Genomic DNA, 21,504 nt, shown 5'->3' on the forward strand with positions numbered 1-21,504 from the left:
TCTGCCCCATTGCCCGCTTCTCGCGCTCTCTGCCCCGTCCCACCCGCCCCTCCTCTGCCCCCACTTGGCTCGGGGAGCGGATCCCGGCAGGTCCGGGCTGAGCCCCTGCCGCACGACCCCCGGGACGGGGAGCGAGCAGGCTGGAGCCGGCTGCGGAGCGGACTGGCCGGGGCGCTGCTGAGCACGGAGGCTCCCTGCGGGCTGCTCCTGCCATTCCTTTCATTCCCCAAGTATTGATCTGCCCTGGCTGGGCGGCTCGGGGGGCTGGTCCAGCCTGCGGGGCCCAGGGAGGGCGGGCTGTGGGCTGCCGGAGGAGGCGTGCGATTGGCTTCTGACCTGCCGCTGGCTTGTCAGTTTGGGCTCCCGGGGGTGGCTGCCGAGTGCCTCTCGCCCAGCCCTCTGACGGGATGGAGCCTTTAGGGGGATGCCGCGCTCCTGGCGTTTTGATTAAAGCCCCTCATCTCCCTGCAGTCTGAAGGCAGGACACCGGGGGAGGACGGGGCGGAGGGGGCCTGCACGGAGCAAAGAGCGGGACGAAAAGAAATCCCCTTTGGTGGTTCACGGATGGCTCTATAAGAGGCAGCATCTCTGGGAATACCGTGGAAGGGACGGAGCTGGTATACATTGAAGGCGCCCGGAGTCCGGTTCACACTTGTGGGCGCCCAGCATGGAGATGCAGAGATGGTCCACAAGATGGAAAACGAAAAGGTGGCTGCGGGACTCCACTGTAACCACACTCATCGCTTTTACTTTCCTTCTCCAGGCTGCAGAGGTCAGAGGAGGTAAGAAAGAGACGGGAGCTGGGCGCTACCAGCCAGCCCCCCTCCGCAGCTGGGGAGGAAAATGCAGGACAATGCTGCCGCCAGGTTTTTAGAGGAAGTCCTGTCAAATGAGATCCCCGTCCTGGGGAGGCGAAAATAATGGGGTGAGGGGTTAGCTCAGGGTATTAAGCCCAGCTGGGAGCCTCTTGCAGAACCAGCTTTACAGGCGCTTTTCTAAAGTGCTGATGAGTTCAAGACCCCCACATCGACCTCTTTCTTGTAACTGCGGAAAGGGAGCAGGGGGCGAAGCAAGGCGGTTTTGGACACAGCTCTGTGTTTCCTCCACCACGAAATCCATTTTTAAAACCAACAGATGTTTCTGCGATTTTCAGCGCGATTGAACGTACCGAGTCAGGAACCCGATAAAAGTTCACCCAAAGTCTTGGCTAAAGTGTAACAAAAGTCTCTGCGCTCTCCTCCGAGGAGCGGGGAGATGCGGGGGAGGGAGAGGGGGGGATCTCAAGATTTCAAATACTCCTTAGTTCTTCTTTCTCTGATTTTCGTTGCAAAGATTTTTAATCGGCAAAAGTTTTCCAAAACGCGGGGAAGAGAACATCTCTTTTAAATGGGCCCCTTGCTAGCCCGGCAACTCTCTTCCAAGTCCATGGCCCTGCGCGCCCTGCCAGGTGGGGTGTGCAGCTCGCACTTGGAGAGCCGCAACTGACCGGGCGATCGGTTTGGGAGCTAAGGGATACTACGTGGCACAGCAGGGAGGTCAGTGCCAGGAGCTAGGCTCCTTGCACCGAGTAGCGGCTCCCCCTCCCCTCCACCCATTCCTTCCCCGCATCCTTGGGGAAGACTGAGTGGTCCGTTAGGTGTCTGTGGACATGGTTAGCAGGGTGCAATTCCTGGGAGCTTGCAGACGAGCGAGAAGCCGCAATCCTCCCCCTCGGGAGGGGGAGCTCAGAAGGTAGGGAGGGCCCTGAGCTCACACGTCTGGGGGTGGGTGGGAGGAGGAGGAGGGGCGCGCAGTGCATAACCCCTAGTGCTCAACTCCAAGAGCTGCGCTCCTGCAGAGATGCCTGGTAGTGTGAGGAGGAGCAACAACCGGTCCAGAAGCGTCCTGTTTGGGGACCTCAGTTGGAAACCAGCGGAACAGTCCGATCTTATGGCCTTAAAAGATCTGCTTGCATATATGTGGAACTACACATATAACCTGGCTGTGCATTCTCCAGTGACTTTGAACTCCTAGCTGAGTGGAAATGCCGCTTCTTCCCCCTGCAATCTGCTGTAGGGGTTAGGCTCTTCTTGTGGCAACCTAGCTGTTAGGGGGCCTCACAGCCTCAGGGGGCTGATGCTCCCAGAACACAGTCCCGGTTTTGTTTATATCATTATCTGGGACGAGATTTGCCCGTTTTTGAAGAGAACAGTGGTGTCGTTTCCCCCTTTCTGAGTCAACAGTAGTTATGGTGGGGAGCACAGAAAGGTGAATCATCAAAGTTTCCATTCAGCATTTTGTACCTGGTCACCACTTGAATTGTGGCCGATCAATCAGTAATTCTGCCCCCTGCTGGTCTCATTTACAGTTTAGGGAGGAGGGGGCCAAATCCATCCTTGCTGCAATTCCAATGTCTCCAGTGGAGTTACACCAAGGATAAGTTACCCTCCCCCTTTGCCCCCCATCTAGCTGCAGGGGTTTGGGTACTCATTACTATATTGAAACTGAAGTTATTGAATGAGGGATACTGAAGACAAAGACTGGGTAGATTGTGTTTTAAACCTAATATGCCAATTGAATATGAGCTGGAGATGATTCTTTGCAGCCTTCACTTCATAACAGTATTTATTATGAGTTCTGGGGTTGAATCTAGATTTTAAATGAAAATCTGAACCCAAGCAGCACCGATAAAAATTCAGCGCAAGCTCCTTGGTATTTACTGAAATAATTTTAATAATAACAGGAGCAAAGATTTGTTAGATTGATACATTTACTAAAATAATACCTGAGTGAAGAATTACTTTTAAAGTTCTTTCTCCGTTCTAATGAAGGAAGGAAATATCAGAAACGTAAAATGACAGGGAGCATCTTAAGTTTGCCACAGTTTGTGAGTTTTCCTGAAAACTGCCTGACAAGTAACACAGTGGTTTAAATGTTCAGAAACAGGGTATGCCATTTGCTTACAAATTGCTGGTAGCTGTGTGGTTACGGCTCAGTCCAACTGTTACTGAAGTCAGTAAGAGTCTTTCCATTGACTTTAGTGGCAGCTAGATCTGGATTAATTTCCCATATGAAGTATTATTAAATTATTTCTGAATAGTCTTTTATGTGCGCCACTGTCATTTAGAAGACTACAAAGATAAAAGAAAATAACATTCACTAGTATCTAAGACAAAAATGCTCTGTTCAGTGACTGACACTTGAAAGCAGGAAAGAAAATAAATAAAACTTTTGGACACATCATTGTAACTTATGTGATGAAGTGAATATATTGCAGTGTTTCATCAGAATGCAGCATAAATCATATCTTTGTAACTACATTAAGATTAGACCTCTGATTTTTATTTTATTGGGCTTTTCATAAACTGTCAGTTTATAAAGCAAATTACACAATGTATTCATATAAAGCGTTAAACTTTATAGTAACTACTTTTTAAAATAAGACATTTCCTGCTATTTAGAAAGACCTCAACAAAATTCCTAAGAGTCTTGACTTCTTCTTACATATTGCTTTGCTTTTTTTTTCCATAAAGAAAAATGATAGTTGTCTGTCCTGGGATGAACGAGGGTGGAGAATTTCTGTTTAGGCTCTTGAGGTTCTCCACCTTAAGGCAGAGAAAGCCATAGAAATGAGAAGCAAATGAATGGGGAAAACAGTGAAATATATTTTGTCGCTTCAGTGCCCACTAACTTCTCAGCAACTCCGTTAGAAAATATTTTTGCTTTATAACCTGGTACAAGTAAACAAAATACAACTTTAAAAGACTTTCTTTGATTCCCCCCACCCCCAACCCTCTCACCTTTAAATACCAAATGTGTTGGCAATGCATTTGGAATGAATAAACTCATTTAGTCAAAATGGCTTGGCTTCAGCACTATAAATTTTTGCAAGGTCCTGGAGTCAATGCACTATTGTAATGCTGATTTAAATTTCATGAGCAAGAAATGAAAGAAAATCAACTTTTTTTTTTTAAGCTTTTCTGGTAAATGGAAACCTTCCTATTCATCAGCGTGCAGGACAATATTAAGAATTCGGATTGAAAATGTGATTGGTCAGCTATATAAAGAAAATAAATATATGAACTTCTGTTTAAGTAAATCCATGGACGACAGAGTATTTGCCTGAAGATATTGTAGATGCTTTATTTTAGTCATCCCATTAGAATGCTTCCCAAACTTCTTTGGAAACCAGCAGAAATTCTTGGTGCATAAGGAATGGAGAATTGGGCCCATTACAATGGAAAAGGAAACTTTTTTCTAATATCCATACCCACCTAAAAGTATGTAATTCAGTTCTGAATGCTTATTGGGTCTCAGTGGAAATGTAGCTCTTCAGCTTTCTCAAAATAAAACTGTTTAACATCTAATTATTATTAACCAACACAGAAGTGTTGATTTCAAATAGTAACTTGTAAATGTCTGGTCAGATCAGCTTATTAGTGATGTAGTTCCCCTGTGCTGTTGACTGGCATGCTATGCATTAATGCTCAATTGTGAAAATGAACAATTTGCATGTCTCCTTTAACTTAAAATATAGTAAAATATTTGTAAAAGCCAGATTCATTTTATTAAAAATACCACAACCCTCCAAAGGTTAAAGAGATAATACATTTCCAAGCTTGAAAAAAATAGAGTTAAGTTGATCAACCCATAAGAAGATTTATTGAGAATAACTACTGGTGGGCCCAGCTGAAAAGTTTGTTTGAGTCCCAGGGATCAGCAGGTGAAATGGTCCTATCTTCCCAGAATGTGATGTCTGACCCTGCATGAATATGTCTGTTTTTTCTTTTAGAAATATTGCAGAAATTCTAAATTAAAGGCTTTGTTTTAGACAGGCAACTGACAAAGAAATATGACTGGTATGTATTGTAGATTCTGCAGACTCTAGTGCTTTATATTTAATTTACCAGGAGACTTGACAGACTCCTGAAAGGACAATTCAGGCTGTGTCTTTTTACTAGCTCTGCAGTACAAAAACAAGACAAAAAAACTCTTCATATTTCCTAGCTTTATTTTTTGTCTTGTTTAAAATATATTATCAAGTCCAATATATATAAACACACAAACACAGCACACACAAATGATACATATCTAAAATGCTATATCTATATTAATCCAGAGGCAATTGTTTGAATTGATATTCTACACTAAAAAGAAAAAGCTTCCTTAACACAAAACCTATTCTTGACTGTATGATGTTTTCTGATAAGTTAAAAGGCTTTGTAAAAAGCAACAACAACAAAAAACCTGGTAAATTTGGCATCTGCAGTATTCGTACCAATAGGACCTTTAATTCCAACAAAGGTAAAGCATAACAAAAGAACCATGGCATTATTGCTGAACTTCAGTTGCACCTAAAATGTTCTGGAGCAATTATGCCTCTTACAGATTATTATTATTTTTTTTTTGTACAGTGAGGAACAGTAGGGTTTCCATGTGCCAACAAGATTAAGAAGTTGTTTTTCTTTTCTCACTAGAGCTCTTTGCTTCTTTTCATAAGAAATTCTCTTAACATTTATTAATTTATTGTTGTCCTGACTATTTGTTGATAATGGGTGCAAATAGATTAAATTGACCTTGGGAGAAACCTCTTGTGTTAAGCAAGTAGAGTCTCACAGTCTCACAAAGCAATAAAGACTTGCCCTTTGGATGGACATGGCAGAGATGGGAAAATTAGCTTTTACTGAAATTAGATGAACACAGATGCATTTTGTCAACAGTTATAATTAGAATACCAAGGTTTAAATACCACCTTTGCAAACTATAAATGTAATACATTAATTGTTGACCTCGTTATTTAAATACTAGCAGGAGCTGGCAGTATTTGAGTTCTTTCAGCACATTATCACATGTAAAGGGGACATAAAAACCTTTGTAAATTTTAGGCCTGGGATTTCTGTATATGTCAAAGTGTTAATGCATTCAGCATGTGAAATAGAATTTTGTTTGGCAGAGGTGGTGTTATAAGTGCATATTGTTTGCTACCAGGTTTAAATGAAGGATGCATAATAAAAACAAATGCACAATAAAAAGTACAGATACTGATCTTGCTGTCATTGAAGTCAATAGCAACTGAATTAAGTTCATAGTGACTGTATAAAATGGCCCAAATGCTAGTCATTTTGTTCAATTGAAGAGTATTATTAAACTCTGAGTCTTACACACCACATGTCCACCATTAAGGTGAGCAGGATTTGGCCCAACACAAATACTAAAAATATTCTAGCAATCTAAATGGTTAATTATAATTTTGGAACAAGATTATTATTCAAGGTCAAAAACCTTTGATGTCAGTTGGATGCAAAACTGGGGGGGGGGGCTGATTTGCTTGGCTTATAGTCATAAGGAGTTATGCCATTGACTTCAGTAGTTGTAGGATCAAGTTCTCAAGCTGTGGGACTTTTTAAAGCAGATCCTCAACTTGTGCAAATGGTGTAGATACATTGAATTCAATGGAGCTATTCCAAATTTCACCAGCTGAAGTTCTGACCCTTACATGCCTGTTCTTTTCTTCTAAAGATTTTCTATATATATATAGTTGAAAAATGTACAAATATACCACATTCAAGGCTGTAGTCTATAATCAGGATATTTTTGAAAGCTAAAAAAGGTTTCGGTGAAATACCTCCTTTGTGTATCTGCAAACATTTGGGTTCAGAAGTCCCAATCACTTATTTTTTATATTTAACTATTAGCCACATGTCCTACTAAAAGAGGGGACACAGTGTCTCTTGCTGTGCTAATCACCATTTTTAGGTTACCCTCTAACCTAAAAAAATGGTGATCAGCAGAGCCAGTGACATGGTAATGAGATTGTGGTAATGGAAAAATGATATTCCAGGAATTTAATTTGTGTTTTGATGGTCTCAGAATGTCACATCTGAAGGTACTGTCTCCATGAGCTAGTAGTTCTACTAAAGAACTTTTTAGCTCAGCAAGTAAAAGAGGCTTCATCATGCTTAGACACTGTGAGAATAAATTCTGATTTCATCAACCAATACTCTGATGTAAACCAGCGGTAGCTCCAGTGGAATCAATACTGAGCTGGATCCTCATTACTGCAAACTGGCATAAGACTTCCATGGAGTTTAAAGGATTTATACCAGCTGAACATCTGACCAGATATTGCTCTGGTATAAAAATAGTGGAAGCAATCTCAGAATCAGATTGCAGATGCATGCTCTGTTTTAACGAATGCTGATTATCATATGAAATAATTAATATACTTAGTCTAAAAGAAGGTCTTACTCTAAATAATGAAGAAGCCACTGTTTAGGCAAAATATGTGAAGTATTCATGAAACCTCAACCTCAAAAATTTAGGTTACACTCCATGTCTAGACTGTTTTTGGTCAGTAATGAAAACCTAAAAGGGTACTCCTTAATTCCTGCAAAAATATTTCAGCTAAATGACTGATACCTTCGAGCTAACATCATTAAGGGTCTGAGCCTGCAGTTTATACACAGGCAATCCTTACATTGACCTCAGTGTGAGACCTGAGTAGGATTTTTACGACATGTGTTTTACAGTTTTGGGCTCTGAGAAGAGACATAATTACTTGTTGATTGTCATCTAAAATACATCAAATAGCTTCACTGTGTGCTTTCATTTTCTTTGAATTATAATTTAACAATGTTGAGTGAATTAAGAGAGCTCTGCATTGGCCTAACTGCTCCTGACAAAGTCAGTGGTAGGATTCTCAGTGTCAGACTTCTGTGAAACAGAGTTAGGCCAAGTGGCAAACAGTCCTGTGGCACCTTATAGACTAACAGACGTATTGGAGCATAAGCTTTCGCGGGTGAATTCCCACTTCGTCGGATGCAGAGTTAGGCCAGTTCTGAGTGCTTTTGAAAGAGCCCACCTGTTATTGAAGTAATTATTTAAAGCATTCCTGTATGCATCTGGATAATCTGTTCTTCTTATACAACCAAATATTGAAGTGATCTACAACAATATCCTAGCCCTCCTGGAAGTGCCATCAGCCTTTGGCATTTTTATCTGAATGCTCTTAAGGTAAAGTGCAATAAAACTGTAGTGATTAAAAGAACTACATTTCTCACCTCTAAGTAGCAGTCATGAGTAAAAATCTCAAACCTGGGTGCCTAAAGTTAATCTCTTAAATTGATATTTAAGCATCTAGATAAGGATAAACTGATTTTCAGAGTTGTTGCACATCCACTCCAACTAGATAGTTTAGATTTCTTTTCTAAATCTTGAAAATTAACCTCTCGGTGCCTCATTTTCCCGGTCTGTGAAATAGGGCAAATCATAAATATTCACTTTAGTAAAGCACTTTGGGATGGGTAGATGAAACTTTCTAAGAATTAATAATAATTACTGTTTATGTTTGGTTTTCAACTTCTGAAATGTGCCCATCACAATTGTCCTTGGGTGCATGGACAACATGAAAAACTACTCCGATAAAAACATAAAAAAAGATAAATAGGGTCATTGCATTATAAAACCAGCAACCACCCCTATATGGCAAATGCCTGTAATAGTACATGCATTTTGAACTGTACCCTAAATGCCAACAGACTCAGAGTCTGTTCAACCAAAGAGGGATGTGAATCCAAAAGTCAAGGACTTTCCATTGGAAATGCTTTACCTCTAGCTATCCGTATCGAAATCAAGAGCTGTTAGTAAATGCTCCCCCATTGATTAACTAGTTATTGGCTACTTAGGGTCTGTCCTGTTATTGCAGGTTCATTTTAAGCTATTAAACTAAACTGTTAGCTAAACGTTTACAGAATTAGAGAACAGGCTGATAATCTGTGAGAAGTAATGCAAAAAAAAAAAAAGAAATAGTTATCAGGTTTCACAGTAAGAGAACTGCTTAAAATAAAGCTTGAACAATGGAAGCTAAAATAAACCTGTATAAAAGCTTTCACGCAATCGGCATTTACGTTTTTCTCCTGCCCCCCACATTTCTCTCTTATTCTGGTCTGACTTGCACTGTACAGACACAGAGCATGGGCAGTGACAGTCCAGTTACTCCATTCTCCCCCACCAATCTGTCTCATTAATCACCATGGGAGCAAGGATCATTTAGACTCCAGGCCCATTCAATCTTTTGCCTTTCTGAGGAGATGATCAAAACTAGTGTCAGATACTCTTGTAATAGTAGTTTTTATTATTTGGATATCTGCCAAGTAGGAGCTGGCCTAGGGCCATTAACTCACTTCACAGATAATAGGACACTGCTATTAGATTGTAATAAGCACCTAGAACCTTGGATGGGTGCTGAAAAACAGAGGCCAAGATTTTAGAAAACTAGGACCCTAAATTTAGGCTTCTATGTCTTTAAGTAATAGTGTGATTTTCAAAAGTACTGAGCACTCAGCACTTCATATTTAGAAACCTAAATATGTACCTAAGTGTCTAACTTTAGGCATCCATTTCTGAAAGTCTTGGCCATAAATAAGAAATACTTGAAGACTTTTCATCAACACTCACCGGGTGTGGATGTTTTTAGACTGTTAGAATCTCACTGCTAAATGATAGCTAGCCTTTTAATAGTTGACACAATCAAATAAAACAAGAGTAAACTTTTAAAAAACTAAATTTAGGAACGAAGAAAGATTAGTAAATCCACACTCTGAGTTCCAGTTTGTAATGAAGTTTTGAGATATTTCCAACAGAACAGCTTACCGACATAATGTATCACATTTACTAAGGAACAATACAAAGTAAAAAAAATAACATTTCAGAAGCTAATATTATTGGGCCAAATTAATCTCTTGCGTACTCCAGAGATGAATCTGGCCTACTGTGTTTAGTGGCTCCAACTCTTACACTCTATTTAGGATGGGGCATTTCTAATGAATTAATACTTAAAAATTGATTGTGAGGACATTGCTGATGAATAACTGCAAAATCAGGAGGAAAATCAATATCTGTCCAATATAGTTCAAAATATTGGACAACTCAGTGTACAGCTTCCTGTCTCTCTTTTTTTTTTCTTTTTTTTTTTTTTTTAGTATCTATGTAAAGTAATTGAATCCTGGTAAAACTGTTTATTGTCATTTATTACTACATCCATTTAAAAGGTGGAAGCCTTGTACATAATTTAGGTGATGAGGATCTAGCACTTTCCCCAAATTGGGAGTATATTGTCTGAATTCTCTCCCAGAACTGAAGAAAACAGCTAAGGATTTACCAGCCCAAAAACTAATTGCTAAAATGATTTCAACAACTATATTTTATTAGACACTTGAGCAAAGAGTTACATTTTTAAACTAAGTATAGTCAGGTTCAGGCTTGGTGAGATTTCTGATGGGAATTAATGCCTGATCCAGAGGCCTGCCACTGCAATAATCTTATTGTCAGGCATGCCTTCCTTCTATATACAGCTGAGGTGATATAGCATAAGGAAAGAGGTAATCTTCAGGGTAACTCTATTTTAGAGCATTATAGTGCTCAGTCACTAGCACCTTTAATTGAATATGAAAATGCAGCGAAGGGGTAGTGCTGAAATGTGCTGAAATTTGTTTGCCCTACCTAAAAGGTGGATAACCAAATTCTGCACAAGCTGAAGCTTTTAAGTGGTCTTTGGCTGTGGCAAGATCCATGTATGAGGGCGAAAAAATCGACATTGAGGGACTTCACAAGTGAGAAGAACAATTGCCCATCACAGGCTTCTGGGATGTCTCTTAAAGGAATGATCAAAGCCACTGAAAAGGAATTTTGTTCCTGCCACAGGATCCTCAGACAAGAGAGCAATACTTCCTCAGTCAAGTGCATTGAGGGCTACTGATGGATGTTATAGAATTAGTGTGGATATTTGACCTCAGTCCATTGCCTTGAGGTCATTGTTCACCATGAAGACTATCTGTCCAAATCCAGGTCTGAAACACAATTGGCTAAGATCCAGATTATTGGAGGATATACATTGATGATGGAGTTGGCTTATAACCAGCTTCTCAATGACCATCCTCAGGAAGGTGGGGTGGGGTTAGGTACTGGCTGGTAACTGACAAGCCTGTTAAAGTCAAGAAAGGTGTTTTTGAGCAGGGATCAGACCACAGCACATTGAAGATTTAATCTCCCTAAAATCATAATTCCCAACAGTGAAGTGCCCAGGTATTCTATATTGTCTTTCTCTAGACAGGAGTAGCAAGGCTCTGACCTTGGATCAATCTCTTGTTTTGCAGCAAAAGCAGACAAAATTACTGTCCAAGATATTGTGTAGGTAGTTGATATGAACATTAAAAAAAGGGGTTGAGGTGATAAGTGGTTTATTTACCTAGGTGTAAAGGATGTGATACAGACACATTAAGTGCTCAGAATGATTGGGCCAGAACCTCAACTGGTATAAAACAGTGCAGCTCCATTAGCCAGCTGAGGATCAATCCCATTTGTATGTATATGTACATAGTCCACTAAGGATGACATATTATACTTACTTTAGTTATTACTGATAGCTTGAGTCAAGCAAATCTTATTCAGTTGCTATTTTGACATGATTTTATCTCTCTCAGTATTATAGTGGAACCCAAGAATGTGACTCTGTCAGGGTTTTTCTTGTGTTTTGGAGTAAAAATACATTTTAGGTTGAAAGTCAACAGACCCTTGACCAAAATATTACTGTTTTAAACTTGTTAAAATAGTTTTCCAATTTTCATGTAAGGCACAGAAGCTATTACTCAAAAATGTGTAATTGTTTAATAGGAAAAGCTACTCTTCATCGGAGCTGGAGCTTTTTACCTCTAGCTTACCACTTTGAATACAGCCCAGGTTGGTAGGCAAGGATGGATAGGTTCTGTGAAACTTTTGGAAGTCTACTATCCCAAACCCACCACCGTATCTAGCACTAGTTGTACCATTTTTGCCCCGGACAGAGGGATCCAATACTGAATAGGCATAGAGACCGAAAACCTTTTTCATCCTTGGAAACTTGCATTGCTATTGCCTGTGCTACAGTTGTTCAGTGACTAGAAAGAAGGTTCCAGTCTCCACCATTGTAAATCCGGAGGCGTTCTTGGCTGCTAGTTACTAAAATAAAATTAGCCTTAAAGCATGGTTATAGTCAGATACTATCACTTTCTTAACTCAAAATATCTGCTTCCTTTGTAAATCCAAAGTAATATCTGCATATGTTAGAGAATAAAATACATTTGTGCTACTCTTTACTCCTTCAGAAAAGACACAGCCATGGGAGGGTTAATTAGGTTTTCTTATAATTTTAGAATCTTAATGGTGGGTGCTGATGCATGAACTAGACAGTCCGACTTTCTGATCCCAGATTGAATTTGCAGAAATCACAGTTAGAGATAACATTCTTGTAAACTGAGACGATTTAATATAGCACCACTCAAAGGTAATAGCCATCTCCTCTTGCCTTGAACTTGAAAAAAATCCAGAAATTCCATAAAGTACACCAAACGTCAACAGTGTAAATTCTTATGACTTTGTTACAACCACTCCCCTTTTTGGTTGTTTTTTGTCTAACTTAGTGCTCTGTGTTCACCTACAGGGAGCATTCCCACAAAGGGCATGGAGTACAACTGGTTTAAACTAGCTGAGTATGCCTCAGAGTCTCCTGTCAGACAGGGTGTGGGTGTGTGGGTTTCCTCCTCCCTTTCCAGTCTATGAATGTGAAGCTCCAGATCCCTTGGAGGATCAGCTAGAGGCACAAGCCATCTGGGTGGAGAAACTGAGCTTCTGTATTGCTGCATGGCTTCCCCAGCACTCTGACACCTCTTTGACAGCATGATTCCTGTACTGCCCCTGCCCTGGAATCTCCTACATGTGGAGTTTCCTCAGTGTGGATGGGAAAGCCACACAAGATAACACAGACTGTAGGCCACATATTGGGACAGAAAGAGGTGAGGAAAAATAAGTTTCTCTCTTATTTGTGAGTAAAGTGCTGAGTATATTTATGGCACTATAAAATACTAAATATGAAGACCCATGGTCTGCTGCCATTACCAACAATGAGGAGTACATAACTCCTAGAATAGTCCCACTGAAATCAATGGTACTGCTTGCAGAGTAAGGTGCTATGCAACATAAGTAGAGATATCAGAATTTGGCTCCAAAGAAGGCCAGATTCTTAACCCCGTACACATGTTGTGTAGAAGTCAATGGAGGGCAAGATATTGTTCATTGTGAGTGAGGGGATCAGAGTCTGCTCCAGAGATGGAATCCTAGTGTCATTTTTACAAAGTCACTTTTCAAAGTATAAATGCCCTTTATTTTTTAAATGAAATTATACTGGTTATTAATCCATAAGAAGTAGTAGGGCACTATGCATTTTTTAAAAATCATTGTATCTGTGGAAAGTCTAATGCTGGAAGTGATGACCCAAAAATGGAACCACCACTTCCTATCTCTTTCCCCACAAAAGGGCTAGATTCACCTGCATACTCCAGGTACTTTGTGCTGCTCTGGCAATGTATAATTGCTGGAAACCAAGTTTAAGTTGCCCACATCTGGAATGGAATGACAGCACATTAATGGTGACTGACCACCCAAGGTTGCTCTTTGTAAAAGGTAGGCTACAGGCCCAGGGTTGCATCTTTTAAACACTTCCATTCCTAGGGGATGAGTCAGCAACCACGCTATCCCTTTTGCAGAAGTTTTCATCTTTCTCCCCCCTCCAAGCCATAAAGCACTGTTCCTTTCTTTTGGTCATCCAGCCAATCACCCTCCTGCTTAAAGGTGCAGGGCAGTCACTCTTAATCAAGAGCATCTCCAGCAGTAATCCAGATGCCAGTTCAGCAGCCATCTTGAATACAAATGGTGAAATCTTCCTCAATATTTAAAGTCTCTGGGCCTGATTCTGATCTCACACCAGTTTTACACTTGTGTAACTCCACTGACTTCTAGTTGTTACGTTTACATTTGTGTAAACACCCTCCCCCCCCCAAAAAAATTCTTCAATGGAGTTATGCCAATAGAGAAGTTGATCTTTTATTCCTACTCAGAACACGGTTCTGCACATTCAGTTGCTCCTCAAAGCTGTTATTTTTATATTTGTACCATTCTGGTTTATTTTACTCCATGTTTTTTGTTTAGTCCAGTGTGCAACAAGCATAAAAAGCAGTGGAAGATTACAAAGTGTGCCTTAAATGCTACATTCAGTATGAAATACTGTGGACCAAATCCTGCTCTCAGTTATACAACTGAAAATCTAAATACCTTCCCTAAATGAATGGAGTTCTTTCAGGCTTACTCTGGTAACTGAGAGCAGAATTTGCCCCTGTAAATTTAAATGTCTCAAATAGAGAGGTGTTTTTGCTCTAAAGACACTGTGTCATTAAGGTTGTCTTGTGCTTTGGCCTCTCTGTATTGGGATATTGGGCACCAGTCTCCAGCTTACTAGTCAACACTTCCAAACAAACCAAAAAAAGCTGATGGATGGAAGGTAGATGGAAACACATGAACCTCGCTCACACGTTGAGATTGTTTTTAAGGAAACTGTAAAATGATTGTTTTTGACAATCAATACACTGAAAAAGAATTTAAACAATACAGTCCTCCATGTCCTCTCAGCAAATCCAACAATATGAAACTCTTCTCTCATTATTCCTGCATAACATCCATTAACATCCATGGAAGTTACACATCTGGAGAAAACAATCCCTTTGTGCCAAATCCTACCCCCGTCAACGGTACAGAGGTGCTGCAGAACTCTGCACTATGATATTTCGTGGGAAGCAGAATCTCTTTGGCTAGGTTCTCCATTGTCTGGTAACCAGCACAATTGTGATCTGGGCCTCAGGGGGCCTCTTAGGATCTAAAGCTGTGTTCTAATAGGACATCCTTGGGTTCAGATCTTTCTGCATGTGATTGCTTAGTCCATATAGGGTCCGATTTGAGCCATTGGGACTTCTTGTGGCTGTAAGGCATGTGTGAGCAGATCCATTTGCAAACCTTGTACAGGTTTGTACTTATTTTCCAGTTTATCACAGCAACCATAGAACCAAATTTTCAGATGTGGTATTTGAATTTTTCCTGATCAATTATAGTTTTTGCAAAGAGGGCCATGCACCCATTTTGTGCATCTGAACAGAGATCTGTGCATGCAATTTTAATAGTTTGGTATTTCCTTACATTCCCATCCCCAGACACCAAATCAGAAGCCATATACTACCTGGATGCAATAGTGTGATATGACATAATAGTTATTGCATTTTTCTTTAGCTTTTTTCTCCTAGGAGAAGTAAACAGATGGGGTAAATTTCAAATAGACTCCATTGCCTAGTGAAAACCTTGTCTCATTTCAATGCCAGATGGAGAAATTGTACCAGAAGAGTACCACCTAGAGTCAGGCTGAGTAAGAGTCACTTTAAGGAAGCTTTTGTGAGAGGGTCTATCACAGGCAGATATCTACTGATGCAATAGAATATCCTGCAAAATTAAGATCAGTCAAAACTGAACAACGTACAAACTTGGAGGGTCCTTAGTATCTCAGGCTTCCTCATATGGGCAAGTGTTGAATGATATCAACCAGGTCCAGATTAACCAATGTGCACCTGGGGCACTTATATAGGGCCCCACCTCAGGGAGGCTCCCAACCACCGGGAAAAACCCAAATCAATAAACTGAGTGGCACTGCACCCCTGTGAACCAGGTAGTAATGCTACTCACTTGGATTTGGCCCCGCCATCCCTCTATCATGATGGAGGGGTGGCCAGGCCAAATCTAAGCAGGACTGTGGCACTGTGACCCTGTGTGCCAGGTTAAAACTTCATTCATTCAAATTTGGTCAGGCCACTCCTCCATCATGACAGAAGTGTCAGAGCCAAACCTGAGTGAGTGGTGCTGGAGTATGGCTCTGGGCCCACAGGTGTTTACCATAACCTCTGAACTATCAGAAGACTTGCCACACAACCCTCTCCCCAAACCAGAAAATCTGATGTCCGTTCCTGCCACACTCCGCCCTGCCCTCCGCCCCTGGGCAAGGCATATTTCCCTGAATACCTCTGTTCTAGAGAGTGAGAAGTGGGGGCAGTACATTGAAGTTTTGTCCAGGGCGGCAATTGTCTTGTACATCACAAACTGTGACTAGTTTAAGGAAGATACCACTACACCCCTCAGCAATTCCCATGGTGCACAGGATCCCAAAATTCTTTATAAAGAGATTTCCTCTTGCAGATATCTAGGCCCAGATGAATGAGGCACTGCATTTTATATATTTCTTTGTAGGTTTACCAGGGAACTTCCTTTTCTCATTTTGGATCACCACTTCTTTTAAAGTTTAATAATCAGGGGTTTTTGTATTTTCTGTTATGCCAGGCAAAGTGGTGGTCATTCGACAATATGTCATAAGGTTAATTTGTTACTCATGGTCTACTCTTATTTAGCAAAACAGCTATATTGTTATTGGAGATGGCAAAATTATCTGTTTTCAGTAAGTTTCCCTATTTGAAAATTGTTGTGAACAAGCTTGCTAGGTTTGCTGTCTAAATTATTTGACTAACAGTTTGTGGAAATAAATTTTATCTTCTGGGCTGTTTGGAAAGTATTCCGTTTTGATGATCTGCTGTTTGTGATGCATGAGCAATCACCTATATCACCTGATATCCCTCTGATCCCTGACAGACACTTTTTAAAACAGCAGAACAACAAACGATGAATGATCTTTTTTTTGTCTTGCTGACATTCCAATTCAGATATTCCATAAACAGCTGTTACCCAAACAGTAATGAGGAAGAAATCTGTAGAAATGTCTGCAAACAGCAAAAGGGGCACAAAACTAGTTAAACTAAGCAGCCATTTGGAATTTGAATGAATATTCATATTTACTGATTCTGCAGTATTTTTACCAGCTCTAATCATTATGTACATTGCAAAAAACACCAATAAGTTATTGGAGAAACAGTTTGGCCAACCCTTTTATGGTTGTAGAAGTGCTTTGGCATGTCTCCCACATGAGTAATGAGACAGTTCAGTGAACATATATCATATTCATTGAAATTAATAGGAATGCCTTTATAAGGCATAAACCAAGGTTTACAAAGTTAAAGCTCATATTTTTAGATTTTATGTAATGATTTTCATTATTTAATGTTGAAACGTAGCTTTTCAGAATGTTTAAATTTAGTTTTAGGAAAATGTAGAATAGATATCTTTTATTTGTAGCAGGTGTACATTTAGGGATTCTTTCAGGATGTATTAACTTGTATTAACATTCAGTATTGTGTTTATTTTTGATAATAATATAATCTTGGTGGGGGAGGAAAATATCAGAGGTAGAATTATTTAAAATAAGTGTAGCAGAAGCTCACTGGTATTTTTTTCTGAAAATGTATCACCAGATGGAAGGAGCCATATACTTTGTCATCTCATTACGGAAACCTTGGAACGTTTTTACTTTAGGAAGTCCAGAGTTGGACTTTTACAGAGTGAGATTTAACCACACATTTGACTGCTTTTGATTATCTATCTTCATGCTGGCAGTGCAATGAGCTGAGTAGAATGAACTATTTTAGTTATAAGCGCACTCACATGTGTTACTGATAGAATGATTTATGAAATGCTGAGCTGAAGCAAAATCAGTACTGAAGACAATACTGGCTACGGTTGAGCAAACAGTGAAGAAAAATATTCACAAACATTTCCGTGATTCTAACTAGAATTTCAGTTTTACTATGTTTTCAACCTTTCTGTTTGCTGTTGGTGAACATTCATTAAAATACATGAATATTCACAAGCACTGAATTTCAGGCCTACACTTGATATTTGTGGACTCATTAAATGAATAGTCAGTAGAGAATACATGCATTACTACTGCTTGTTTACAGTTCATGAACAGGAGAAAGAAGTGATACATTCACCAAATACATTTGTGTTGAGAATTTGCTCAGCCTTAACAGTGGAAGTAATTTAATTTAGTTTTAAAAGATTGCCTTTACAGAAAGTGGTTAGAATTTTGCCTGCTTAGAGACTTCAGGATTGGGCCCAAAGGGAAGACAATCAGTTAAAATGATCTTTTTCTCTATAAAATAAAGAGTGCCAGTTTGACATCCCTATTTCTCCCCTGAAGCCATACAGCATGGACAATGTGATGTAAGCTGCCTCACCCAACTCCCACATTTGTTTTCTGGGAGCAGCCATTTGGAATTTGAATGAATATTCATATTTACTGATTCTGCAGTATTTTTACCAGCTCTAATCATTATGTACATTGCAAAAAACACCAATAAGTTATTGGAGAAACAGTTTGGCCAACCCTTTTACGGTTGTAGAAGTGCTTTGGCATGTCTCCCACATGAGTAATGAGACAGTTCAGTGAACATATATCATATTCATTGAAATTAATAGGAATGCTTTTACAAGGCATAAACCAAGGTTTACAAAGTTAAAGCTCATATTTTTAGATTTTATGTAATGATTTTCATTATTTAATGTTGAAACGTAGCTTTTCAGAATGTTTAAATTTAGTTTTAGGAAAATGTAGAATAGATATCTTTTATTTGTAGCAGGTGTACATTTAGGGATTCTTTCAGGATGTATTAACTTGTGATAAACATTCAGTATTGTGTTTATTTTTGATAATAATGTAATCTTGGTGGGGGAGGAAAATATCAGAGGTAGAATTATTTAAAATAAGTGTAGCAGAAGCTCACTGGTATTTTTTTCTGAAAATGTATCACCAGATGGAAGGAGCCATATACTTTGTCATCTCATTACGGAAACCTTGGAACGTTTTTACTTTAGAAAGTCCAGAGTTGGCCTCTTTTGAGGGGAAAGTAATTCTGTCTCCATGCCATTCAATCCTTGGCATCCCTGCAACAGTAACCAAGGATGCCAAAGAGTTCAAATTGTGAGTGTTTTTGTTATGTGGACACTTGTTTACCAGGACCTGGAGCGAGAATTTAAAATTACTTCACAGCAGCCAGCAGCCACAGGCTACCAGCAATCTTGATTGGATTGTTTTAGATTATTTAGACGGTAAGACCTCTGGGGCAGGGCCAGGGACCGAGATCGTCTTTTTCTCTGTGTTTGTACAGTGCCTAGCACAATGCGTTCCTGGTTCATGACTGGGGCTCCTAGGCACTACTGCTATATAAATAATAATAAATAATAATGTGAACCATTGACCTAGAAACAACAGGCTCTGTCTATTTACTCCTTTTCTGAGCTACCCAGTATGGCTTGCACACATTTTACAGTATTATGGCTGTTTACACCATCATCCTGTTATGCCTAAAATCAAATCTGGATGTATTCAGAGATCAATTAAGGATTGGTGCCTGAACAACAGTTACTATATATTAATGCGCTGATCTCATAAGAATGAATACAAGGTGTCACGGCAAGCTGTTCTGAGCGAGAGATGATTCTTCATGCCTGTATGGGGATTAAACATCTTTGTTGTGCTCATTATTGTAAGACTCAATAGTGAACATAATCCTGCTCCTTTAAGAGACAAATGACTACAACAGCGCTCCCTACAGTGAAAATCCCAAATAAAGATCTGAAGTGTGGTTCAGTGCAGTCAAATTCTAGAAAAAAGAGAGACCCAAGCAGCTAACTTCCCCCAGCCCTCTTTCTAGAAATCATTCCTCTTTGACCCTTGTGGCCAGACTCTCCAGAGCACATCCCACTTCTAATGTGTTCAGCAGGGTGGAGGGCAAATTAATTAATCCCCCACAGTTGCTCCAACTTTGTAAAATTCCTGTGATGCTTCTTTTAGCTAGATGGGGAGACAATTAGCCCCTTTCCTACCAACCTCTGGAGAAGAGTGCTGTACGCTCAGTCCCATGTGGTCAGAATGTATATTTGTATTAGGGGTCAAAGAAGATTATGTTTCAGAGCTAAGTGTTGGTACAATATATGAAATGCTCGTTAAATCATTTCCACTTATCAGAATTCATGTGTTAAAGGAATCTGTGTTGTAAACACTAATCTCCAGATTATTTATGAAATAGTAAATCTCAATTAGCAAGTGACTGTTAAAAAAAATCTGATCTTAACTAACTTACACTGGGTATGATGAGCTCCTAGATATTTGATGAGAAAATGACCCTGTTAAAATAATATTCTACTGTAAGAATAGCCTGCAAAAAAACCAAAATATGATGTAGCCATTCTGATGATTAGACACCTGCATATATAATTTAGCAATGAAATTCATTTCCTTTTTGAAATGTTGCAGTTTGAATGATTCTTTGTTGTTGTTTTTGCTACTTTTTCAGCTGAACCAGTTGATGTGCTAAAAGCATTAGAATTTCACAAGTCACCAGAAGGAATATTAAGAACAGCAGGATTTTGCACAAACAGAAAGGATTCAAAAGAATCAGATGTTGCCTACAGAGTTTCAAAACATGCACAACTCAGTGCCCCAACAAAGCAACTGTACCCAGGTGAGTCTATAAGAAAGTCAGTTTCCTGGCATGTTTTCTTATTGTCCCAGACAGGCAGAAAGATAATCAATATACAATGGATGTGGTTTAATTTGACCACTACTATATTATTTAACTCATCTTGGAACTAATCTACAGTAATTCGTACATGCGGGTCATTGTTCCTTCCTTAATTGTTTCAACCTAGTGGAGGGCTGCAATGACCCCCACCACTCTCCACAGCTGTTCCCATCACATTTCTGGGACTGTACCACTAAGCCCAAATTATGCAGGTTAAGGAGCTAGGGAATGGACAATGCCTCTCTGCTGTACCAGATGTTAGGAGACCCAATTCTGCTCCCCAGCTTCTTTAGGGATGCCTTCCCCTAAGTCACTTCTAAATCCAGTTTTTCAGGGAACTGGATCCCTATGGAATAAGTACCAGCACAGGATACCTGCTAAATTGTGACATCTCTCCTCTGACTAAATTTACCAGATCTCTGAGCTGCTGTGGGAACGGCAAAAAGTCACCCCACACCATCCTGCCTAATATGGTGGTGAGGGAGAATTCTTTCCCAGTCCTAAATAAGGCAACTAGCACCATGCCCACAGTAGACCATAAAAAATTAAATCCTACACTAATCCCAGGGCTGGAAGCTGCTAATCAGGCATGAGAGTCGGCTCAGGCAATTGTCGTGTACATCACAAACTGTGACTAGGTGTGCATGGGTCAATGGCCTACCTGAGTGTCATCAGCTCAGGGTGATACCTTACACCCTTCTTGGCCACCTGCTCCCAGTTCCTGAGGGGGGAGACCCTTAAATGGGCCACTACCTTCCTCCCCCCGCATCAATCCGACGAAAGCTCCCCCACCATGAGATTGCACGGTCTGTGCTTCCTGATGTGTTTTCTTATTGTCTGTGTTTTTCTGCTAGTTGCAGCATAGCACAGAGCCCATTCCCATTAACTAGTGTAGCATCATGAGATGTCCCTGCTTTCCTTTCAGTTACAAATGCAGGAAGCAGCCAATCAAATGGGCAGACAGAGTGTTTTTAAAAAAATTACATACCAAATATTTAGGGCCTGATTATTCTCACACCAGTTTTATGTTAGTGTGTCTCCACTAACTTCAAATCTACTTTGGATTTACACTGGTGCAAGAGATCAGTGAATCAGGCCATCAAATGCCATAAATAGAGAAATACTGCTTGATACTACATAATACTGTAAT

The 21,504-nt window shown here is 40.0% G+C and overlaps 1 protein-coding gene across 1 annotated transcript in view; it reads left to right on the forward strand.

The window, feature by feature from the left end:
* The first annotated feature begins 372 nt into the window (after positions 1 to 372).
* COL11A1 (collagen type XI alpha 1 chain) overlaps positions 373 to 21,504 on the forward strand; it is a 233,551-nt gene continuing 212,419 nt past the window's right edge. Inside the window, exons 1-2 of the mRNA XM_073356872.2 lie at positions 373 to 782; positions 20,127 to 20,294. Coding sequence (XP_073212973.1) covers positions 668 to 782; positions 20,127 to 20,294 — 283 coding nt within the window. The 5' untranslated portion in view covers positions 373 to 667. The remainder of the gene's footprint in view (positions 783 to 20,126; positions 20,295 to 21,504) is intronic.

The sequence above is a fragment of the Lepidochelys kempii genome, chromosome 8 (genome assembly GCF_965140285.1).
Source record: "Lepidochelys kempii isolate rLepKem1 chromosome 8, rLepKem1.hap1, whole genome shotgun sequence".
Lineage (NCBI taxonomy): Eukaryota > Metazoa > Chordata > Testudines > Cheloniidae > Lepidochelys > Lepidochelys kempii.